At 40.1% G+C, this 19,142-nt stretch overlaps 1 protein-coding gene across 1 annotated transcript; it reads left to right on the top strand.

The window, feature by feature from the left end:
- The first annotated feature begins 3,231 nt into the window (after window positions 1-3,231).
- Window positions 3,232-3,523, top strand: LOC134336517 (small ribosomal subunit protein eS28-like). Its single transcript, XM_063030791.1, has one exon. It carries the CDS (start codon window positions 3,232-3,234, stop codon window positions 3,436-3,438), a length of 207 nt encoding a protein of 68 aa, XP_062886861.1. The 3' UTR covers window positions 3,439-3,523.
- Window positions 3,524-19,142: the final 15,619 nt, after the last annotated feature.

Here is a 19,142-nt window from a genome sequence, read left to right as displayed (position 1 = left end):
ATTGTATCATTTCTTAATGTACGTATGCATTTCTAAATGACAATAAAAGAGGACTGAGTGTTCTCATAATCTAAAAATTTCTGTAAACAGTTTCAGTTTTTAACAATCAAAAACGATTAAGTATATGGTTCAAGGAAATTTGACAGCAATCTATCCAATGAGAGGACAGAGACTTCTGGGTCAGGGCTTCAGGATACACTACTTGAGGCCTAGTGTCATCTGTAGCCCGCACTGCTTTATAGGATGACTCTTGGGTATGGGAGGTTAGTAATTGGGATCTAAAGTAGGTTAGGGCAATGGATAGACACCAGGGATGATGATTTTGGTGATGGATCTAGAACAATTTGGTCCGTAATTCAAAACAAAACTTCTACTTGGTAAAAATACATCATACAGGAAAAACCAGCCCATTTGATTCCATTGCTGTGTGACTGCAGTACGCCATCTGCATCATCCATTACAGTTACACACTTAGACCATACCCACAGGACTGAGTAAATCCACGACTTCTTCCGTTAGGTAGGACAAGAGCAACAGATGCATGGGAACACTGTAATCTTTAGGTTCTCCTCCAAGTCTCATACTGCTTGGTATGGTGATTCATCATTGCTCCTTTGTCATTGCGACTCAACACAGCTAAAAGCACTGGGCCAGTATAATCACCAGAGGACCATAGTAGTTCTGGAACCCAGTCCACCACCTCCTTCCCGAGAGTAATCAAGGACGGGCTAAAAATATTGCCATTGATAAATCCTGTAAAACGAATAAAATTAAAAAGCAAGCATGAAATGAGATCAATTTTAGGTCCCCGTCTGTGTTTTTGTCCAATCCCAAAAGTTATGGCACAATTTCATCTCAGTAATACAACAAGGATCTGGGAGCACTTCCAAATTATTGGAGTTCATATTTAAAATCTGGAGTTGGTTACAGATAAGGGGAGGTAATGAAGATGAACCCAATCCAGTGGACTGGAAGCCAGAAATAAAAACAGAAAATGTCAGACAACATCTATGAAGAAAAGAGAGTTAATGTTTCAGGCTGAAGAGCCTTTGTCAGGCTGAGAAAAGAAGAAAATGAGCTTGCTTTCAGTTGAGAAACCATTGGAAAGAAGATTACTTTGAGGCATAAATGACTGAGGAACCCAGGAATGGACAGCAGTGGACATGAATTATGATGAAAAGGCAGTCAACAGATGGCTCTCAAGATGTGGGGAAATGGGATCGGAGGGGCAAGGGAAGGGAAATGAATTGACTGAAGGGAAATAGGGAAGTGGAGAAAGTGGAAAGAGAAGGAGAAAAACTTCAGGTTTACAAGGAAAGGGAAGGAAAGAAGCTGGGAATGATACTTTAAACAGGCCGAATGTAGCTAATATTGAACAGAGTATTAAAATAAGAGAATTGACTTGAACTGGAGGCAATGACAGAATGGTACTGAAATGAGGCAGGAATGTTTAAAGTGAAGACATTTTCTATAAGAAATAGCAGGCACTGATTCTACGGATTGCGATGGAATAGGTAATGATCTGTTGATAGCTAGAAGTATGATAATCATTGTGACCAACATTGTGGCTTCATTTTATTTCTTTCTAATAAGGACCACGGACTGCAATCAATAGGATAGGCACCAACACTTCCAGCATGATTATTCTCCAAAATGATGCTCCACAAGGCCCCAGTGTTACTTATTATACATTTGCAACCATGTAGACCAATTCTGCTCTAACTCCATCTGCAAGTCTATCATGGGAAATAACTTTGCCATATCTGATTATTTCAGGCCTTTTAACAATTGGAAGGGGAGAGAGAGATGTTCGAGTTCAAAAAAAGGGCAAGAAACGGATGAAATTTACAGGTTCATAAGCAGAGAGTACAAAGTGATAATGATAATAAATTCTTAAAAAGCAGAAATGGCTGGCTACATTGCAAAGATAAACACATCATTTGAATGCACCACAGATAATTGAAAGAATTGAGCAGTGTTTTGAAACAAATGAAATAGTCAATGAAAATGAGTGCCAGTGTTAATGAATGCAATAGGTGGAAAAGCAAACAGTTTGCTTACAAGTTTGACTGCTCCAACCAAACCGGCTGAAATGAGTTTTGCTGATACTGTGAACATAATGCAAGAACACTTAGAACCAAAACTATGTTGATTGCAGAACGCTTTAAGTTTCATAAGCAGACTCAAAAGGAGAGTCTATTTCATCACATGTGGATGAATTGAAGAAATTTTCTGAGCATTGTCATTTCAGTGATGGGCTAAAGATGTACTGGGAAATTATTCAGTTTGTGGAATTTTAGTAGAAAGCTTTGAAAAACTGCTCCTAGCTGAAGCACATCTCACATTTAAAAGAACACTTGAAATTGCTCTATCAATGGAAACAGCAGGCAGAATTGGAAGTTAGTTGAAGTCAAGCATGAAAGAGAATGTGAACAAAATTGGAACGTCTAAACAGAAACGTGCCTGGCTGAACAAGTTGTGTTACTGTTGTGGTAGGGGCTCACACACACCAGAACGATGTAGATTTAAAGGTGAAATTTGCAAAAAATGCAATAAAGCAGGACACATACCAATAGCATGTCAGGCAGACAAAAATAAATGGACTGAACAGGGAAGACTAAAAGATAAAAAGTCAAGTTGCAATTTCAAAAGTAGCACTAATTGGCACGATATTGATGGAAAATCTAATAACGATGAGAGTGACACAGGACTGGGTGGCCTTGAGATTTAAAATGTAAAAGCTAACAAGGAACAAGTAAACTGGCTTACACCAGAAGTAAATGCCAAATTAATTAAAATGGAATTGGACACTGACTGGGCTGTTTCAGTCATTCGACGATTTTATTCTGAACAGCATTTCAAGGATACTAAACTGTAGCCTGCAGATATTCAACTAAGAACTTATACATGACTTTTTATCTTTAACTTTTCCCTGTTCAGTCCATTTATTTTTGTCTGTCCAACAGCTCTTTGTATATGTTCTACTTAATTAATATTTGAGTAATATTGTGAATATATTTTTTGATTAGGTATTCTTTGTTTGTTTACATAATTCATTACAGGTTATATGTAGAAGTATGTAAATGGCATACGTCATTAGGCCACCACATCATATGTGAGTGCCTAGCTAAAGTAAAGAAAAGTAAAACTGAGCAGACATGTTTCCCGTGTTATTCTTTCAATTCGTTTTTGGAGTTACGAAACTTTTTTTTTCGCTAAGCTGCCGCCATGATGGAGGATCCGCGGACACAGGCCGTCAAATTAGCGCGGGTTACCAAAGTTCTTGGAAGAACTGGGTCGCAGGGACGGTGTACACAGGTATGTGTGGAATTTATGGATGACAGCAACCGATCCATCATTCCGAATGTGAAAGGGCCAGTCCGTGAGGGAGATGTGCTCACGCTTTTGGAGTCTGAGCGTGAAGCAAGAAGATTATGATAACAGGTATGCCATCTGCCAACAGAAGCTCCTCATCTAAAAGACTGCTATAGACGCTTGGAAATCATTCTGGACTAAATGGAATAATAAATTGTATAACTGACAAAAAAAAGTGAATGCAAGCAGGCTTTTTCCACTGAGGCAAGGGGAGAAAAAAAACCAGAGGACATTGGTTAAGGGTGAGGGGGGAAAAGTTTAAAGGGAACATTAGGGGGGGGCTTCTTCACACAGAGGGTGGTGGGAGTATGGAATGAGCCGCCAGACGAGGTGGTAAATGCGGGTTCTTTTTTTAACATTTAAGAATAAATTGGACAGATACATGGATGGGAGGTGTATGGAGGGATATGGTCCATGTGCAGGTCAGTGGGACTAGGCAGAAAATGGTTCAGCACAGCCAAGAAGGGCCAAAAGGCCTGTTTCTGTGCTGTAGTTTCTATGGTTTCTATCGTCTATAACAATTGACTTCAGTAAGGGGGTGGTATACATGCTGCTATTTACCTCAGTGATGCTGAGGCTTGAGAAGTTTGAGAGCTTTGGCTTCCTGGGAGTGGATACCACTAATAGCCTGTCCTGGTTCAATCACGTAGATGCCATAGACAAGAGAACTCACCAGTGCCTCTACTTCCTTGTGAGGCTAAAGAAGTTTGGCATGTCACAGTTGACACTCTCTGATTTTTGCAAATGCACCATAGAAGATATGATACCTAGAAGCATCATGGCTTTACATGGCAACTGCTCCTGCTTGGAAATATAAGAAACTGCAAAGAGTTGTGGACACAGCTCAGCATGTTATGGAAACCAGCTCCCCTCTGTGGACTCTATCTTTACTTCTTGCTGCCTCAGTAAAGCAGCCAACATTATCAAAGACTCCACCCACCCAGCTCATTCTCCCTTCTCCCATCAGGCAGAAGATACAAAAGCCTGAAAATACATACCACCAGGTTCAAAGAGAACTTCTATCCCACTGTTAGAAACAAATGGGACTGTTGTCCTCACAGACTACCTTGCTGCGATCTTGCACTGCATTTTCTTTGCAACTGTAACATTTTGTTGTGCATTCTGGTCTCACCTTGCACTGTTGTAATGGATTGATCTATAGAAATAGTATGTAAAATAAAATTTTCACTGTACCTCAGTATATATGGCAATAATAAACTGATATAAGACAAGACCATAAGACCATAAGACAAAGGAGCAGAAGTCGGCCATTCGGCCCATCGAGTCTGCTCCGCTATTTTATCATGAGCTGATCCATTCTCCCATTTAGTCCCACTGCCCCGCCTTCTCACCATAACCTTTGATACCCTGGCTACTCAGATACCTATCAATCTCTGCCTTAAATACACCCAATGACTTGGCCTTCACTGCTGCCCGTGGCAACAAATTCCATAGATTCACCACCCTCTGGCTAAAAAAATTTCTTTGCATTTCTGTTCTGAATGGGCGCCCTTCAATCCTTAAGTCTCATACTAGACTCCCCCATCACGGGAAGTAACTTTGCCACATCCACTCTGTCCATGCCTTTCAACATTCGAAATGTTTCTATGAGGTCTCCCCTCATTCTTCTAAACTCCAAGGAATACAGTCCATGAGCAGACAAATGTTCCTCATATGTTAACCCTCTCATTCCCGGAATCATTCTAGTGAATCTTCCCTGTACCCTCTCCAATGTCAGCACATCCTTTCTTAAATAAGGAGACCAAAACTGCCCACAGTACTCCAAGTGAGGTCTCACCAGCACGTTATAGAACCTCAACATCACATCCCTGCTCCTATACTCTATTCCTCTAGAAATGAATGTCAACATTGCATTCGCCTTCTTCACCACCGACTCAACCTGGAGGTTAACCTTAAGGGTATCCTGTATGAGGACTCCCAAGTCCCGTTGCATCTCAGAACTTTGAATTCTCTCCCCATTTAAATAATAGTCTGCCTGTTTATTCCTTCTGCACTTTCCAACATAGTATTTCATTTGCCACTTCTTTGCCCATTCTCCCAATCTATCCAAGTCTCTCTGCAGACTCTCTGTTTCCTCAACACTACCGGCCCCTCCACCTATCTTCATATCATCAGCAAAATGAGTCACAAAGCCATCTATTCCATAATCCAAATCATCGATGTACAATGTAAAAAGAAGCGGCCCCAACATGGACCCCTGTGGAACACCACTGGTAACCGGCAGCCAACCAGAAAAGAATCCCTTTATTCCCACTCTCTGTTTCCTGCCAATCAGTCAACGCTCTATCCACGTATGTAACTTTCCTGTAATTCCATGGGCTCTTATCTTGTTAAGTAGCCTCATGTGTGGCTGAAAATCCAAATATACAACATCCACTGCATCTCCCTTGTCTAGCCTACTTGTAAAATCCTCAAAAAATTGTAATGGGTTTGTCAGGCAGGATTTTCCTTTAAGGAATCCATGCTGAGTTCTGCCTATCTTGTCATATGCCTCCAGGTACTCCGTAACCTCATCTTTGACAATCGACTCCAGCAACTTCTCAACCACCGCTGTCAAGTTTACAAGTTTATAATTTCCTTTTTGCTTCCTTGCCCCCTTCTTAAATAGCAGAGTGACATTTGCAATCTTCTAGTCCTCCAGAACCATGCCAGAATCCATCGACTTTTGAAAGATCATCGCTAATGCCTCCACAATCTCCACAGCTACTTCCTTCAGAACACGAGGGTGCATTCCATCTGGTTCAGGAGATTTATCTACCTTTAGACTATTCAGCTTCCTGAGTACTTTGTCATAATTGTGACTGCGCACACTTCTCTTCCCTGCCACCCTTGAGTGTCCGGTATACTGCTGATGTCTTCCTCAGTGAAGACTGATGCAAAATACTCGTTCAGTTCCTCCGCCATCTCCTTATCTCCCATTACAATTTCTCAAGCATCGTTTTCTATCGGTCCTATATCTACTCTCACTTGTCTTCTACTCTTTATATACTTGAAAAAACTTTTAGTATCCTCTTTGATATTATTTGCTAGCTTCCTTTCATAGTTAATCTTTTCCCTCTTAATGACCTTCTTAGTTTCCTTCTGTAAGCTTTTAAAAACTTCCCAATCCTCCGTCTTCCCATTAATTTTTGCTTCCTTATATGCTCTCTCTTTTGCTTTAACTTTGGCTTTGACTTCTCTTGTCAGCCATGGTTGCATCCTTTTTCAATTCGAAAATTCCTTCTTTTTTGGAATATACCTGTCTTGCACCTTCCTCACTTCTCGCATAAACTCCAGCCACTGCTGCTCTGCCGTCCTTCCCGCCAGTGTCCCTTTCCAGTCAACTTTGGGCAGGTTCCTCTCTCATGCCACTATAATTTCCTTTACTCCACTGAAATACCGACACATCAGATTTCGGCTTCTCTTTTTCAAATTTCACAGTGAACTCAATCATGTTATGATCACTGCCTCCTAAGGGTTCCTTCACCTCAATCTCTCTAATCACCTCCAGTTCATTACATAATACCCAATCCAGTACAGCCGAAACCCTAGTGGGCTCAACAACAATCTGTTCTAAAAAGCCATCTCGCAGACATTCTACAAATTCTCTCTCTTGAAATCTAGTGCCGACCTGATTTTCCCAATCCACTCGCATGTTAAAATCCCCCAGAATTATCATAACACTGCCCTTCTGACAAGCCTTTTCTATTTCCTGTTGTAATTTGTAGTCCACATCACTGCAGCTGTTTGGAGGCCTATAAATAACTGCCATCCTGGTCCTTTTACCCCTGCGCTTTCTTAGCTCAACCCATAAAGATTCTGCACCTTCCGATCCTATATCACCTCTTTCTAATGATTTAATATCATTTCTTACCAATAAAGCCACACCTTCCCGTCTGCCTACCTTCCTATCCTTCCGATACACCGTGTATCCTTGGATATAGAAGTGACATCACTGAATAAAGAATATGTCAGCAAACTGGAGTTTCAATTCATTTCAAACCCATATCTTTCCCACATGTTCTTCTCTCTCCATCTCCATCCCCTTCATTTTCTCCCATCCAACCATCCCATTACGTCTATCGACATTTTATCAGAGATATTTCAATGCAGCTCTGCATCTCCACATCTCAGGATCCGTTTTTATTCCATTTTGTTCAGGGCCATTCTAATTTTTTAAAGCTTTGGCTGTATTTTCAGCTATTTTTAGTTCAGCACATTTTCTCTAATGCAAGACATCTTCACAAAGATTCAGTGGTTGAATGTATGTGTGCATTGAAGATTGGCAAGCACATATACATATTTCAGCAATGCACATCACAAGATCTCTCTTCCAAACTTGAGATGTTCTCTTTGTTAAAAGTAATGGGCATAAAAATCTTGGAAGAAACATATTCAGTCAAGAAAATTTCTGTGTTGACTGTGTTCCTGAAAAACCAACCTGATTAATTCAACGGCCTGATTCTGGTGTCTAATTTCAAGAGTTCTTGTTTTATGCAACTAGTGAACAGAATGATAAAATATCATATTGATTACACTTAGCTTTATGCATGGTCATGCTGCACCAGATTTGCAAGTACTTACAGTTTCAGTGAAGTGAGATATGAGGTACCAAGAATCTGCTTGTTTGTACCAGATCGCTCCCCTTTGGAAATATTTAAGGTAGAAAATTGCCAGTTTATATGAACAAGTGCCATCATTTCTGTCCTTAATCTATTTACCGCTGCATGTCAAGAACGATGCACATGGAATAAATTATTTTTTTTTCATCCTGCAATTATATCAGGATTATTGTATTTACTTCAACACAAATCTTCAAGAAAAGGGTGTTGACTGTTGGCAAGTTGCCAGTGAATGGTGAATTTTACGGGAAGCAGAGGATAACTCATGACACCTGTCCGTTGATCTTCTAGTGGCCAGCTACAATATAGTGGCAAAAGGCCTGCAAGTCAGTTATAGGACAAGAGAGAAAGAATGCAGGCAAACTGCAAAAGGTACAAAAATGGATTGGCTGATCAAAGAAACCAGTAAATCTTGTCTCTCACTTTATGTTACTACACTTTGTGTATGGGAGATGCTCAGCTGGGTATCACATTTATATTTTTGCTGGATAAATTTGCTTTTAAATTTGAACAATAAAACAATCTGTAGTCATTTCATAAAGTAAATTTAATTGATTCTTGCATTGCTCAGGATTAATAAAAGACCATCTCAGAATTAAGAGTATTATTGGGAAATGAATTGAGTAAAGTGCATCAGTCTGCAGCAAAACTATCTAGGGCAGAGCTAAAGAGTTTGGAAGTATATATAAAATTTATTGTTCAGTGCAGGAATTAGATTTTTTAATTCTCTATTCTCTTATGCAATTAGTGTTGTGATCAACATGAGGAAATTGCATGCAACACAATAGCAAGCTAATTTTCACAAGCTTTGTCTTGTTGTAGTTAAAGGAAATCTGGCCCCCTTCTCCACATTCATGAAATGATTGAGAAATGGAAAAGGTTTAGAAAAGTTAAAAAAGACCTTTGATAATTATATATAAAGAGGTAATGGGTCTATTGTCCAGGCCTTCTGGCTGCACTTGCATCTGTATTATCCATTTAGCAGATTTCTTTTTCAGATGTGGCAGGCTTGATGAATTGATCCTCTGCAGTTGAAGTGCACTGGATTCTAAGCAATGAGTAGGCCTTAGCTTTGAGAGGACATGGGATATCTAATGATTTTTAAATAATGTTTAACTGCTACTGTTTACTAAAATTATAAATGCTTAAAATGATGTTAAATAATTACAGCATTAAAATAAAACCTAACTCAACTCCTGGTTGGTGACCCATTCAGGAGAATGGCCTAAGCCGGCCTTCTATGAAGTAAAAGCTGAAGGCTAATGTTATGTGCGGTTACACCTCATCATAGCATGTTCCTGCTCTCTTGTAAGGTTCAATGTTAAGTTGGAAGCTTGTTCTGAGAAAAGGAATTAGAGCAGTAAGGAATGGAAAGAAAGCATTGGAAATGGATCGTATCAAGTTACGGAATGGATGAAAACTGGAAGTTGATGAAATTTTCCATTTTGGTTGGGAGCAGAAATAAGTGACATATTTAGAAATATGCTAAAATAAATCAGAGAGGAGCACTAGAATAAATCTCCCACAAAATGGTGTAACTGATATTAAGCAAGTATAGGTTAGCACAGCAATAGACTTTATTTGGTGGAAGTGTGGGGGGAAGGGGTCTTATAGAGAACAATGGACATGTTGTGCTATGGTGAGGAGGTGGACTGGGATGGGGACTGATGCTATTTAAGGAAGAAATAAATAATTGCTGGAGTTGTGGAAGTGATAGGACATCCATTGTGAATAGAATATAGTTAAGCTCAGGAAGCAGAAATTTTTAAAGTGAAGGGCATTTGATGAGTCACAGAGGTAAGTTGAACAAAGGGAGCAACAACAGAGTTGAGATTGGAAGAAGTATGTTCACTGGGGCAAGAAAATATCTGGTAGCTCACTTCAGTTGATTCTGCTTATGGAACAGGGAGAGTTCCAGACAATGCAGAGCCAGGTAACAGGAGGCTGTTGGACATGGAGGAGAAGATCTTCAGAGAAGGAAAAAAATATATATATGTATAAATGGAAACATTTCTGTTTTTGATCAAAATATTCCAAGGCCATGCTATGAAGGAGGTTAATTATAAGCGTAGATAGGGAGAATGGTTGGTTTGTGGCTGAAGAGCCCATTTCTGCTTTGTAGGACTCTGTGACTCCATGATTAATTGGAAGGCTGCAACAGGTCATTTTTCTTTACACTACAAAGCTATTAGCAATTGTATTTTTTTTTTGTCAACATCAACCCTTTTGCACACTGCTTCTGGACAGAATGATATGTGAACAAAAGAGATTATTCAATCCAATTTTTTTTCCATAAGTAAATAAATCTGCTCATTAATTCAGCAACATTTCTGAAGAAACATTTTGCAAAAAATACTGTCTTATTTGAGCAAAAAAAAGCAACAAAAATAACCTTTCATATATTGAGGAACAGGGACATCAGGGGTTTAACTGTATACCAAGTACAGTCTGTAACTCAGCCTAGATTAGGACTTGATGTGTGGGCAGGATTTGGGGAGAATGAACTATGATATTTGCTGTTATCATACATATTCATTCTCTGAGCCGACACTGGCTAGACAGACAGTGGCATTTTTTTCTAGATTATGAGGACTCACAGTCCTCTTTTATTGTCATTTAGTAATGCATGCATTAAGAAATGATACAATGTTCCTCTAGTATGATATCACAGAAACACAAGACAAACCAAGACTAAAAAACTGACAAAAACCACATAATTATAACATATAGTCACAACAGTGCAAAGCAATACCATAATTTGATAAAGAGCATGGGCACGGTAAAAAAAAAAGTCTCAAGGTCTCTCAAAAGTCCCATCATCTCACACAGATGGTAGAAGGAAGAAAAACTCTCCCTGCCATGAACCTCCAGTGCTGCAAACTTGCCGATGCAGCACCCTGGAAGCACCCGACCACAGCCGACTCTTGAGTCCGTCCGAAAACTTCAAGCCTCCGACCAGCCCTCCAACACCGAGCACCGAGCACCATCTCTGCCGAGCGCTTCGACCCCGGCCCCAGCAACAGGCAATAGGCAAAGCCGATTATTTGGGGCCTTCCCCTCCGGAGATTCTCGATCGCACAGTAGCAGCGGCAGCGAAGCTGGCATTTCAGAAGTTTCTCCGGATGTTCCTCCGTGCTTCTCACGTCTGCCTCCATCAAATCAGGATTGTGCACGGTACCTACTTAACAAATACCGATATCATTTCGGAGCGACTGCGCACATTGCGTCATGCCGCCATCTTCTCCTCCCCTCCTCGAGCCCTCCTCTGCACTGGTAATCACCACTGTTGAACTCTCTTCTCGGCTGGTGAATTGATTGACAAGAGTTTCCTCCTTGCACCACCTTCTTTGAGAAAATTGAGGGAAATGTGTTAGCATGGACTTAAAATGCCTGTATGAAAGTCTAGCGTAGTTAATTTGTTGTATAGAGAACAGAAGAGTTGTGTAGGAGGTGAGTGTTCAGCTGTTGGATTTTGACATATCGATGCCATTGCCAACCTGATCACCCACGCAAAGTCATAAATCCTTCTTGGGAGGCATGGCCATATTCTTGGAGCTTCAATCCTGGTGTTGGCCTTCTCCCACTGTGGCTCATCAATAAATGAATGGATTTCTTGACCTCCTATCATCAGAGGACCTCACTCCTTCCCTTCACCAATGTGTCCAGAGCTTGTGAGAAAATTATGCTCCTACTTTATACTTCAACCTCCCCTATCCTTTTGCATGGTGAGGGCAATATTCTCTTCCCCATTTGGAATTGCACATGCTTTCATTTAGGTGTTCAACAGCAGACAATAAAATCCCATGGAAATGCACTACAGTACTACAATCCCTGAATGCTGAGGCTGTAATGTTAAAGCAAGAGCATAAATCTTATGGTGTCCTATACAGGGTCAAATACACATGGGTTAATTGTACATTGTGTTCCGTGTGTAGTACTCTCTATTCTCAGGTTTAAACACTTACGTTTCCAGCCATTCAATTTTTAATCAGCAATGATTTGTCTTGGGGAATGAACAGCTTGCTTAACCAAGGTGATTGAAGAGCAGAGTTAAAGACCCGAAATTAAATTTGCTGGATTTTGGAGGGACAATATCTTTAGTGTTATTGGAGAAACGTTTCCATGACCTCACCTTATACTTATTTTTTAATGGATGATTATTGGGGGCAAATAGACTTGTTCTTGTGCCCCACGTCACTAGTTGTGATCCCCGTCTGCACATTAAAATGGCTTATGATGGAAAAGATTGCTCGGGTAGTTCTGAGGAGCATACGAATCATTCTGGGTAGTTTTACGTTTGAATGATGTACCTCAAGAAATAGAAAAGATTCGTGAAGGTCAGAGGCAAGGCACAATGCATTCTCAAATTCAAATGAAGTTAGTGATGCAAAATAGCAACTTTATATTCTGAGCATTTAATTATAATTCATATACTGTGAAGAAAAATCTATGGGAGATGGGGAAATGCGTGGCCTGGGCGGAGTTAAATGATTTCTTTTGTATTTGTAATATAGGCAGATAACCACTGAATACTAAATTTTGTTACCTAGGGACTTCTTTGCAGAAATCTGGAAATAAATTAAATTGAAAAATTAAATTGAATATAACCCTTGTTTAAATGGTTGAAGGTCAGTTTCACAGTTTGCGAAGCAAGATTTCAGGAGCAGTAAACAGACTGAAATACTATGAAGAATCATTGGCTCATAGATTCATAGAATTCTATAGCATGGTAAGAGGCCCTTCAGCCCAATTCACCCATGCTAACCCATATGTCTACCTGCACAGATTCCGTTTACTTGTGTTTGGTCCATATCCCTCTAACCCTTTCCAATCCATATACCTGTCCAAATGTCTTTTAAATGACCTCCTTTGGCAGCTTGTTCCATATACCAATCACTGTGTGTGAAAAGCCCTTTAAGTCATTTCCCTCTCACCTTCAACTTATGCCCCCTAATGTTGGAATCCCCAATCTTGGAAAAAGTCTGCAACTTCTACTTTGCCACCCCCCTCCCGCACCCCGCCCCCCCCCAGCTCCATAAGGTGATTCTGTCAGCCTCCTTTGCTCCTGGGAACACAGGATTGTAGTGAAGAGTTGCTTGTAACAATTCATGGTACCTTGCTGTATGTGTCACATAGGTGTGAAAGTCTAATTGTTGTCGACTACCATGCCCCGCACTCCTGCCAATCATAAACTGTCTTCATTTCTCTAGGAAATTCTAACTGAAGTTCATTTCAAGCCATTACGACAACTGATCAAGTTAAGATATACAGATGAAATATCAGTGAAAGAAGCAACAGAATTCACTCAAATTAACCACAAGCCTAAATATTTTGCAACACTGCAGTCCGTTACAGTTAGGCAGTAATTTTTGAAAGGAAAGTATTGCTCATTGCCTATCCATATTCAAGGTTTAGCTGGAGTGTGTTCTCACGACAAAAGCAATTTTTCTTATTGAAGCATGATGCATGCAGCAATAGCTGCAGCTGCCAGACCAGTGTAACATATTCAAACATGTTACCTATGTGAGAATAAATTTCAATTGTGCTACTTTTCTGGGAACACTTTGTAATAATGTCATATCAAATGTTACATTAATGGAAAAGCATAATATCTTTCAGTAAAATTACATATTCCATTGCATTTCTGTTTTACAGTCAGATGTATTACATCTTAGTATCACATAAAAACATAAGGAATCAAAATAAGAGTGGTCCATCTAGCCCCATGACCTTGCAATTCAATAAGATCATGGCTGATCTTTTACTTCAGTGACTGTTACTGCACAAACCTCATATCCTCTAATATTCAAAACATTATCTGCCTTAAACATACTCAGTTACCAACCCTCCGCAGCATTTCATTTTAGAATTCAAAAAGCTCACGACTCTCTGGCTGAAAAAAATTTTTCTCATCTCTTTCCTGAATGGCTGACACTTCAAGAATACGACCCACGATTCTTGGTGCATCTGGCAAGGGGAGCCATCATGCTTACATCCATTCTCTCAGGCCACTCAAAAATTTTGCCTGCTTGAGTGAGGGTATATCTCATTCTTCTAAACATGAGTGAAAATGCACAGTCTGTAATAATCTTTCCTCGTGGAATAAACACCTGTGCTATCCTAAGAATCATTTTGATGAACCATTATTGTAAGTACAGAGGCTCCCTGGGTTATAAATGACCTGACTTTCGGAAATCTGACTTTACATAAATTCTCCCATTCATTTTTAAAACATTTTTTAAGATAGTGATAATAACTATAAAATATTTTGGGGTATTCATTAATGACTAAGTACAGTTATATTACAGGATGATGTTGAGGTGAATGTTTGATGAATTAAAGAAATGACAACAAGTGTATGTAAGTGATACGATGTGGGGATAACTATTAGGGTTGCCAACTGTCCCGTATTAGCCGGGACATCCCGTAAATTGGGCTAAATTAGTATGTCCCATATGGGACCACCCTTGTCCCGTATTTCCCCCGCTAAGGTAGGGCATTCCTATGAAAACTTTCGGGCCGAAATGGCGTAAAGCGAAGAAGCAATTACCATTAATTTATATGGGAAAAATTTTTGAGCGTTCCCAGACCCAAAAAGTAACCTACCAAATCATACCAAATAACACATAAAACTTAGAATAACACTAATATATAGTAAAAGCAGGAATGATATGATAAATACACAGCCTATATAAAGTAGAAATAATGTATGTACAGTGTAGTTTCACTGAACAGAATCGCCAAAACCGACTTGTAGAAAAAAATTCGGCACATACATGCATGCATACGTTACACGTGCGCACACAGGTGCCCGTGCAAGGTTTCATGGTCATGGTAGTCTTTCTTAGGGTAAACACAAGTGTCCCGTATTTGACTGCTACTTTTGTCCCTTATTTGGGAGTGAGAAAGTTGGTAACCCTAGTAACTATAGAAATAAGATGTTTCTCATTCGGGCAGAAATTGGAACAGAACCCAGTTTCGGGGACTGCCTATGTACATGCACAATCAGTGGAGTGGCCACTTTATTAGGTGCCTGGTGTATCTCATAAAGTGACCACTAAGAGTATGTTTGTGTTCTCCTGCTGCTGTAGCCCGGCCACTTCAAGGTTCAACATGTTGTACATTCAGAGAGGCTCTTCTGCTCACAGCAAAGTGTTACTGTTGTAATGTGTTTCTGTCACCTTCCTGTCAGCTTGAACCAGTCTGGCCATTTTCCTCTGACTTCTCTCATTAACAAGACATTTTCATCCACAGAACCGGATGTCTTTTTGTTTTTCACACCATTCTCTGTAAACTCCCGAGACTGCTATTCATGAAAATCCCAGGAGATCAGCAATTGCTGAGGTACTCGAACAACCCTGTCTGGCACCAACAATCATTCCACGGACAAAGTAATTTAGATCACATTTCTTCCACATTCTAATGTTTGATCTGAAGAGCAACTGAACCTCTTGACCACGTCTGCGTGCCTAGTGTTTGGAAAATGCGAGGAAACCCAAGGAGTCACAGGGAGAACTTAAAAACTCCTTACAACAGCAGCAGAAGTTGAACCCCAATTGCTGATCGATGGCGCAGTAATTGTGTTTCCCTAACTGCTACGTTACCATGCCACCCTTGTGGGCATTAGAGGAGGCATAAGATGTCAGTGGTGAACTTCTGATGGTATGGGTGTGTGTGTGTGTGTGTGTGTGTGTGAGAGAGAGAGAGAGAGTGTGTGCTTATTTGTACATGAGAGCAGCAGTTATTATGGTGTGCAGCATACCTTGTATGATCACAGAATTTTCTTTTGACCTCCCAGTGCTCAGGCCTCCACACTACTGGAGGGGACCACTCTGGCCAACTCCTGCCTGCAGCCTTGTCCAGTCTCCTGGTACTGCTGGTGCCCTCAAAACCACACCTACCCCACTCCTACCTCCAATCCACACGTCCATCAGTGTCCCTTTCAGAGAATCACAGAAATCTTCATTTGATGCTTGCTTCTGGCGATAAACAACCCTCAAGCTGTTTCAAACTAGATTCTGGCCATATTCCAATTCTGCAATTTATTTTTGTTGAGAACCTCATAAGGCATTACTACTAAATTCAGCTATACCTTGGCATACTGAAGAAAGATACCAACCTTTCAGTGAGGCTTCAGAGATTATTGAAATGCATGGGTGAAATGCCACAAGAAGCCAGTCCAGAATGCAGGGCACTGCCTGGTACATTCCTGGGTAATACCGTCATTAATACCGATTTGGGGCAGTACAAGTCAACTCTCATAAAAGCATGTTCAGATGGCTTATTGAAACCCCTGCTTTAAAACTACCGCTGGTCAATATGCCTTATAGCACCACCGATATGTCATTTTGAGCAAGATCGGTAATCTATTGAACTGATGACTTACACTTGCAGAAGAAGATATGTTCAGCACAGTTTTTGTTGGGTACATTTTAAACTTTTAACCCTGATTCCACATTGTTCCCTGGAATCAATTGACTTCAGCCAAGATTTTAAGATGAACCCGCCATCTACATCTCACATCAGATTCTTATATTTGAAGAATTTAGTGTCAACTTTGTTTTGCAACCTACAAATGGCTGGGCCTACTGATGCAACGAGTAGTGTCTGGTGCCTATTCTTTTCAGAATAGGTAGTGAAAATCCAAAAATAGCCTAAGTAGTCACTCAGGTCGTTAGCAAATGCTGTTTCCACTCCCAATGTAGTATGCCCATACTATTTGGATTTTCTGCATATACAGTCAGTAACTTAGAGCCTCTAGTGTCATCTCAACTCTCATTTTATTACCAAGAGTTCAAAACAGATGTTGCCAATGGCTTGCATTGATTTTGCATAATTATTGTTTCAGGATATGGAAGATCTATTTGCCAATATGTATTTAATAAATACTAATGGAAAGTAACTAAAACTTTTTTTCACAATATGGGAATACTAAGAAGATACCAGATTTGATTGTTTCATAAAAAAAATGTACTTGAATAGAATTCTCTTCATTTTTGCTCTCCTTATAATTAAAGAAGCAACCCAAGGATGCAGAGCTGCAAGACAAATTTTCCTCCCAAGTACTGGATTTTACCCTATTAGCTGCATTATTTCCTATCTCAGGATATCTTTTTATTTATTCAGAAAATAATTTTGGAACTAAATCCATCCAGTCTATTTTCCAGAACTTAACTTGCTCCAAAAATGGGTTAATAGGTTCTATGTTTTTAGTAATCATTTAGTAGCCTTCTGATGCTTAATTTGCAGCTGGTTCAGTTGCTCTATTTATACATTGATAATGTATTAAAACTATTAGCTCCCTTGAAGCTAAAGTCTTCAAGTGACTCAATTATGCTAGACAGTTCTTATGAAACTGAAAAAAAAAACAAGTAATAGATGAGATTTTAACTGGATGATCAGGAAGTTTCAAAGTAATGAGCCAAGTTTCAACCATTGATACTGCTCTAATAATTGGAATTTGATAGGATATAGGAGCAGAATTAGGCCATTTGGCCCATCGAGTCTGCTCTGCTATTTCATCATGGCTGATCCAATAGTTGATTGCGAAGGTATCTTCCATTAGGAAATCAAAGAGAAAAAAATTTGAATGGAAAATAACCCCATCTATAGCACCCAGATAGTAATTAAATGGAGTTATTCATCACCATATGTCTGGTTAAGCTTTGAGTCAATAAATAGTTGGGCAGCCATCCAGTCCTCCAATGCCAGGTTTATGGAGTGGGTATCAAGTGGTACCACTTTCCCACCTTATGCCATAAGCCTGAAATCTTTTCCTCTTCAGGCAGAGATCCATTTCCTTTTGGAAATTTATTTTAAAATTGGTTTTTGAGAATCCCAGGTCATGGAGGAAGAATTCAAGGCAAAAAGGGACAGGAGAGAACCAAAGAAGGAAAGGCAAAAACTGAAAGAAGACAAAACAGAATCAGAAAAATACTTAGGAAAAAAAGTTCACTTGTATCTGAAAGAAAGACTTCTTGTGTTCCTGCTCCACAAATGTGTAGCTAATGCATGTGCTCTGCACCCTGCCCCTCATTCATCCATTTACCTGTCTTTTGAAACAAAATGGGTTAAAACAGAACTGTAATAAGAAACAAACAGCTTCTTTAAACTGTTCCAATGACTGTCTCACCTAGCAAGTGTGGAATGGCACACGTTCACTTCTTCTCCACACATCAAATCCACGCATACTTATGTGGGAAAAATTAACGATCAGGTTTGAGATTTTATTTTTTTCCTGTGACTTTGGGCCACCTAGCTCAAACCTAACCATTCCAACATTGTCATAACTCTTCAGATCAATGCTGACCTCACTGTCAAACACATAGGCAAGGGGAGTTCCCTTATAGCATGCTACAGTATATTGACCTTTACCATGCAGAAGCCAGGCACCAGCTTCCTGATTCCTCCATATACCTTCCTCTGGACCACGGACCCACAAAGAACACCATCTCCCGGACTACTATAGATCTCGTCACTTGAGGAGATCTCCCCTGCCAGCCTCCAGCTTCATAGTCCCCAAACCCTCGCTGTCCATTTCTATCTCTTACCCAAGATCCATTAATTAGATCCACTGTACCCATTGCTTTTGCCTGCTCATGCCTCTCTGAACTCATTTCTTCATATCAGCACTCCATCCAGTCACATTCCCACTTACACTCAGGATATTTCTCATTCCTCCTAGCATTTTTATCATTTCTAATTTCCTGGTTCCAACCAGCTCATCTTTACTATGGGCATTCTATACACCTCCATTTCCTATCAGGAAAGTCTTAGGGACTCCAATGCTGACATCAGATGCATGAACATTGACAATGATTGGAGAGGATGGGTCTGGCAGTGGTGAAGCTTTGTTTTTGCTCTGAGAATGCTTGGTCTGCTTCACTTGTCCATTGGAATCCTGCGGAGGTCTTCTTAGTGAATGCGTTCATGGGAGCGGCAATGGAACTGAAGCTACTGATGAAGCAATGATAGAAGTTTTCAAATCCTATGAAGTGCCTCACCTGTTTGACATGGGTGATCTGGCCACTCTGTGACCAGCTGAAATTTACACGGGTCTATTTGAACACTGGAAGGGATGAGGACGTAACCCAAGAACGACACCTGCTCCTTGTGGAGCTTACACTGCTCTGGCTTGGCATAAAG

The sequence above is a fragment of the Mobula hypostoma genome, chromosome 22 (genome assembly GCF_963921235.1).
Source record: "Mobula hypostoma chromosome 22, sMobHyp1.1, whole genome shotgun sequence".
Taxonomy (NCBI): domain Eukaryota; kingdom Metazoa; phylum Chordata; class Chondrichthyes; order Myliobatiformes; family Myliobatidae; genus Mobula; species Mobula hypostoma.
The sequence above is the reverse complement of the archived record's forward strand: the minus strand, read 5'-3'. Positions and strand labels throughout refer to the sequence as shown.

What these genes read in the sequence shown, in the direction of transcription:
- LOC134336517 (XM_063030791.1), top strand. Translation starts at nt 3,232, where the DNA reads ATGGAGGATCCGCGGACACAGGCCGTCAAATTAGCGCGGGTTACCAAA.